Source organism: Telmatherina bonti (genome assembly GCF_933228915.1).
Source record: "Telmatherina bonti genome assembly, chromosome: 18".
Taxonomy (NCBI): Eukaryota; Metazoa; Chordata; class Actinopteri; order Atheriniformes; family Telmatherinidae; genus Telmatherina; species Telmatherina bonti.
Window position 1 is genome coordinate 26,442,628 of NC_136616.1, and position 6,285 is coordinate 26,448,912.

At 41.7% G+C, this 6,285-nt stretch overlaps 1 protein-coding gene across 1 annotated transcript; it reads left to right on the top strand.

Annotated features, from left to right (window-relative positions):
* The first annotated feature begins 496 nt into the window (after positions 1-496).
* cct7 (chaperonin containing TCP1, subunit 7 (eta)) lies at positions 497-6,164 on the top strand. Its single transcript, XM_079258228.1, has 12 exons — positions 497-547; positions 1,386-1,469; positions 1,548-1,617; positions 1,705-1,811; positions 1,894-2,072; positions 2,160-2,331; positions 2,450-2,614; positions 2,694-2,882; positions 3,086-3,183; positions 3,876-4,008; positions 5,190-5,396; positions 5,486-6,164. Exons 1-12 carry the CDS (start codon positions 542-544, stop codon positions 5,714-5,716), a joined length of 1,641 nt encoding a protein of 546 aa, XP_079114354.1. The 5' UTR covers positions 497-541; the 3' UTR covers positions 5,717-6,164.
* The last annotated feature ends 121 nt before the right edge of the window (positions 6,165-6,285 follow it).

Here is a 6,285-nt window from a genome sequence, read left to right on the forward strand (position 1 = left end):
GAACATATAGCAAACCCACTCCTGGCTGCGATTCACAGGACGAAAGCCAATCAGAGGCCTGGCAACTGGGGCGCTGTTTGAGCGTGAAAGCTGCGTTCAAAAAACAATACGGTCTGTTTAATGTTTGACTTTCCGCAACTGTGAAAATCTGTAAACTATAATTACTCACAAGTAAAGTACGGGTTTAATAAATCTCCAATCAGTAAGCTCACCTTTAAGTAGTTTAGAAACACAAATGTTCAAATACAAAGAAAAATACTAATTCCAAATACCAATGTTTTAAAAAAAAAATGCTAACATAAATTCTGTTGTATAACTGTGCACAGGTTTACTTTGTTAGAAAAAAAGCATGTTGTTTAATATCATTACTACATAATGATCACTCATGCTCGAGTAAACATATAAGGGATGAATCATATTTAAAAAAGGTATTTCACTAAATACAATGTGTTGCTCTTGAATGTACCCCTATGAAGTCTCGCTGTCGAAAAGCATTGTGGGTGGGGATGCCGGTGGAAAGCTTCTCGAAGGAACTGCAAAGATGATGGTGAGTGAGTTAGCATTTCTGTCCTTATCATGGACAACAATCCATGCCCATCCATTATTAAATCAACTATAATTCACATCAGAATTACTGGAATTGTAAATGGCAAGTTGTTGGCACTGTTACGAAACAGTTATTTTGCAGAAATCATTTTAAAAAGCTCTTATTGTTAGCCCGACACTGTTAGCATCTTAGAATCAATGGGCGTTTATGATGCTATGATGTCGATTAGCGTGTTGATGATAAAACACAAACCTGATTTATTTGTCTATATATTTTAAAAGCAGTCAGTCGCGAACTTGAACAATTTAAAATTCAAACCATTTTATATGGTTTTTCCACGTTAGGTGTTAGCAAGCTAACCGTACTTAGCTTCTTTGTATGACTGTCAGTAGGGAAGTATTACTGCTTATTAAGCTGAAAATAGGAAATCTTGTTTTGGAAGTACTTAGACCTTCAACTAGCATTTATTGGCTTTACTATTTGTTAAAGTATACAAGCCAATGCTTGTAAAGTGATGAAATGTGTAAACAGACAGCTGGATTTTGACAGTCCCATTTGTCTGCATGACTGATGGAAAGATGGACATCAACCTTTCTTTCCCATATTTGGTCACAGTATTTATACAAGAACTTATAACTCAACATTTTGTAGCGCTATAAGAATATCATTTAGATAACATGAATTGTACAAAATGTAATTTTTCTTGAACCTAAACATAATTTGTTTACCACAGTAATTCTTTTGGATTTTGTTGACTTATATTCATGAAGTGGTTTCCATTTCAAATTCAACATACTTAATTTCTCATCTTCTCTTTCATTTCCCATCTGTTCTGCAGCCCACACCGGTTATCCTGCTAAAGGAGGGGACGGACACGTCTCAGGGCATTCCCCAGCTCGTCAGCAACATCAATGCATGCCAGGTCAGGGAACTACTTTGTTTCTCCGTGGATACATGTGGCATATATGATTGTCTGTAAAAGTTATTTCCACTTCTACAGGTGATTGCTGAGGCTGTCAGGACCACCCTTGGGCCCAGGGGTATGGACAAGCTGATGGTGGACAACAGAGGTGACAGGAGATGCATAAAAAGAACATTTAAACAAAAGAGTTAGTTGTGGATTATGTGATTGAAATGCGTAAATAACTGTTTTTCAGGAAAGGCCACAATTTCCAATGATGGTGCAACTATCTTGAAACTGCTGGATGTGGTTCACCCTGCAGCTAAGACTCTGGTGGACATCGCTCGCTCCCAAGATGCTGAGGTGAGTTGTGCATCTGTGCACCTTGAAATCCCTGACAAACTGGAAACCAGCTTATCCATTTTTCCCTGCACTCTTCCTTCAGGTGGGGGACGGCACCACCTCTGTCACCCTCCTGGCTGCTGAATTTCTGAAGCAGCTAAAGCCGTATGTGGAGGAGGGTCTCCACCCTCAGACCATCATCAGAGCGTTCCGCACAGCCACCAACCTCGCTGTCAACAAGATCAAGGAGATCGCCGTCTCTGTGAAAAAAGATGACAAACAGTGAGTCCTGACATCTTCTGTAAAAGATCTGAGCTGTCATCTCTCCTCCATGGTAATGTCCTAAAAGTTGTCTTTCGGTTTTGCCAGAGAGCAGAGGCAGTTATTGGAGAAATGTGCTGCTACAGCACTGAACTCCAAGCTGATTGCTGGTCAGAAGGACTTTTTCTCTAAAATGGTGGTGGATGCCGTCATGTCATTGGACGAGCTGCTGTCTCTGAAGATGATTGGCATCAAGAAGGTGCAGGGAGGAGCCCTTGAGGTTGGTGGCCACTGCAGTACATCTGCGCCATTTCCACAACTATCTAGATGAGCTTTTATTGATAAGGTTCATTGTAAATTATTAATAATAAACAATTTTCTGCTCCTTATCTGCACAGGATTCCCAGTTAGTCTCGGGGGTTGCGTTCAAGAAAACCTTTTCCTATGCCGGGTTTGAAATGCAGCCCAAACGCTACGATAATCCAAAGATTGCTTTGCTTAATGTGGAGCTGGAGCTGAAGGCGGAGAAGGATAACGCAGAAGTCCGTGTGAAATCGGTGGAGGTACGTGACCACCACAGCAAGCAAGATGCCTTGAATCATCACTCTTCTCCTGCACTACTCATCAGAACCTTTTCTGCAGGACTACCAGGCCATCGTGGATGCAGAATGGAACATCCTGTATGACAAACTGGAGAAGATCTATCAGTCAGGAGCTAAAGTTGTTTTGTCTAAGTTACCTATCGGTGACGTGGCCACCCAGTACTTTGCAGACAGAGACCTGTTCTGTGCTGGCAGGGTGCAGGAGGAGGACCTGAGGAGGACCATGATGGTGAGACAAATTGAATGAATAAGAAATATGCAAAACAGTTTGTTAGCCAAAGACAGGACAAGTGGGAATGAAGCAACTTGGGCGATTTATTCAACTGTAATTATTGTTAATGATTATTCAACGTGAAGATCTCTTGCCAGGCTGGAGTTTGGTGTTAAAATGCACATAAATTTCTGATTGATTGTGTTTAATGTGACCATCAGGCCTGTGGAGGCTCCATCCAGACTTCTGTAGGAGGCCTGACGGACGACGTCCTCGGGCAATGTGAACTCTTTGAAGAGGCCCAGGTGGGAGGAGAGAGGTAAGAATAGACCAAAATAAGGGGTCTAACACACACCCTATAGAAATTCAGTGCTCTGTGAAAATACTCTGCCAGCCAAACTTTCTCCTCATCTTTTTAAATAGTATTGTGCATTAATAATATGCCTGGGCTCTGAAGGCATATTAAGGCTTTTCCTCGAAGAATGGCTGCTTTTTCACTTATTTGTAGTTCTGTCTCTTGAACAGTGTTCAGAGGAAAGCAGTTTTGATGAAGCCCCATACAATTTACATACCCCCCATCCCCACACTTGGACACTCCCATCACAGTTTTACATTCACCCACTGATTATCTGGAGATTAAGCCTGCCCTAAGTAGATGTTGTGGACATTTTTGTCCTTTAAGGCTACCACTAGAGTGCCTCTCAAACATTTTGGGACTACCGAGCATGTGTGCCAGAATTCTGTATGGTGAAGTACAGCCTTTGTTTTTTCCGTGTGTACTTTCCCACCATCCATTTCCCATTTGCATGATAACATATAAAGAAACAAGAGTTAGTTCAAGATTTTAACACAACACTATAAATGTCATTTATCACATGTAAAAAGCATATAAATGGTTTTATCACAATTATTTTTTTAAATGTATTTGTAGAAGTTAAAGTTAAGCTGTGTCTGAAGCGTCATCTTGACTTTAAATGTCAGAGCGATGAGTGTTGTTGTTTTTCCTCGTAGGTACAACTTCTTTAAGGGCTGCCCAAAGACGAAGACGTGCACCATCATCCTAAGAGGTGGAGCCGAACAGTTCACAGAAGAAACGGAACGGTCGCTGCATGATGCCATCATGATCGTACGCAGAGCCATCAAGGTCAGTTACGCGTGTATAGAAGAAGCTGTGGAGGTTTCCTGCTGAGCTACTGAAGCCACATTACATGTTACAAATGCATTAACAGTAACTGCTGGTAATTATTCCACTGTTATTTCTTCCCAACTATGATACAAATTGAAGGAAACCTGAACTTTCTAGACTGGAAGGAAATTTGAGTACGGTTTCCTGTGACTTGCTGTCTGCGTTGTATTTGAGCAGCGTTCAGGTTGGAGTAGACGTCCTCATTCTTATGTACTTTTTGTTAAATGCTGCAGCTACATATGCACCAGCTTATTATTAATATTACTGCCTTCAGCAAGTAAAGTTTTTGGTTTATTCAGCATGTTCGACAAACACAAATCATGAACGGCCTGGGGGAGTTTGTTGCTGTCATTGGGCGGTTAACTGAAGCCTTGTTGGGACAAAAACTTTCACCTTCTTTCACCTTCACATCAACTGCTTTCACAACCTCTCTGTTGTGGCAGCGTTGCGATGCTGCTAACGCCTGCATCAGCTTTTGATTTAGCAATGGACATGTGCAAGGTGTTGTGCACTGCATAGTTGTCATTTTAGGACGTACCCAGCTTAGAGTTGACCTGTTACCAGGTAGCAGTCACAACATTTTAACGCTTCAAGGACGTTCACTAGGGCTGTGACGATATGCTTTTGTCCCAACTCGATTCTCATTTTTTGGGTGCCGATTCGATTTAAATGGCGATTCTCAAAGTTCTTTGATATTGCTGATTTTTGTAGATTAAATGTGTAAAACTTATTTTTTTGCTTGTCATTTTTCTTGATTTCAATTAGAAAAAAAAACAACACAGTAGCCAGATCATCATTCTACTACTATAATGCCCAAGGAGACAAGTAAAAAGATCAATAAAAACAATAAAAATGACAAAATTTTTTATAATGGATTATTTCTGTTTGGAAAAAAATCAATTTCTTTGTTAAAAAAAAATCTATTTTAAAATTGCGAAACCAAAAAATCCCATTTTCGGTTTTTCGATTCGATTTTCCCACCCTTAACATTCACACACATTGACTCAGATTTCTTGCAATTTTAAATGACTGAACTTCTAATACTAATGAAAATATTGCAAGTTGGAGCTCTGATTTATTTAGAAGTAAAAGCAAGTCTGTGCCTCATGCCTGAAGTAATCATGTAAACTCCTTTGCAGAATGATTCCATCGTAGCAGGTGGAGGAGCCATAGAGATGGAGCTGTCCAAGTACCTGCGGGATTACTCCAGAACCATCCCTGGAAAGCAGCAGCTGCTGATCGGAGCGTATGCCAAGGCCCTGGAGGTCATCCCCCGACAGCTATGTGACAACGCCGGCTTCGACGCAACCAACATCCTCAACAAACTCCGTGCAAAACACGCACAGGTAGAAAACTCAAACTGTATCCCTAATCTCACGCAACCATTTCCCTCCACGCTGGAGCTGACTTTCTGCATCACCTCTTGCCTTTACAGGGTGGCATGTGGTTCGGCGTGGACATCAACAACGAAGACATCGCAGATAACTTCGCTGCCTGCGTCTGGGAGCCGTCAATCGTACGGATAAACGCCCTGACAGCAGCATCGGAGGCAGCTTGTCTCATCCTGTCAGTCGACGAGACCATCAAGAACCCCCGCAGCAGCGTGGACGCTCCTCCAGGGGGCGTCGGCAGGGGGAGGGGCCGTGGGAGACCGCATGCTCACTAAGGACGAGCAACAGGAGAAGCCCATTTTAAAGATGAATTAAAATCCTGTGTTTAGGTTTTAATTCTTAATGAAATGAGGTGTTACAACACACACACGGCAGGTGTAGTGAAACAAAGTTCATTTGCAATTTCTACTCAGATTCTGTGGACCTTTGGCCATTTTTGTTTCTAACCTGTCGTTTTCTTACTAAAGCTTTGACCTGGATAGAGAGTTTAACATTTCAAGCATCTTTTCCACCTGAACCAGCAGAATGACAGCTTTCTCATTAGTTTTGAGACAGATTAGTGTCGCCCCCAGTTTTGTTTCTGACCTTCTAGTCTGGTAAACTGTTAAATGTGGCGAAATAAAGCACTGATGGGGTTCTGAGCTGTTGTGAACCATCTGGTTGTCACGCTGTGTGGCGCTATTTATTGGACCATTCTTATCAATAAAGTCACAGCTGAAATCACACTGCCGACTGTTTCTTTTGTCAGAGCAATCGTTTGGACGGGCTTGAGGATAAGCCTGTCAACATAAACAATCAGATGAATTTAGGAATAACTTGAGTTGTTGTTGAACTGAAGGACAGT

Bases quoted from the DNA above. Each gene is read 5' to 3' on its own strand.
- cct7 (XM_079258228.1), top strand. The intron at 3,184-3,875 runs GTAAGAATAGAC...TTTTCCTCGTAG, and splicing joins GCCCAGGTGGGAGGAGAGAG to GTACAACTTCTTTAAGGGCT. The intron at 4,009-5,189 runs GTCAGTTACGCG...ACTCCTTTGCAG, and splicing joins TCGTACGCAGAGCCATCAAG to AATGATTCCATCGTAGCAGG.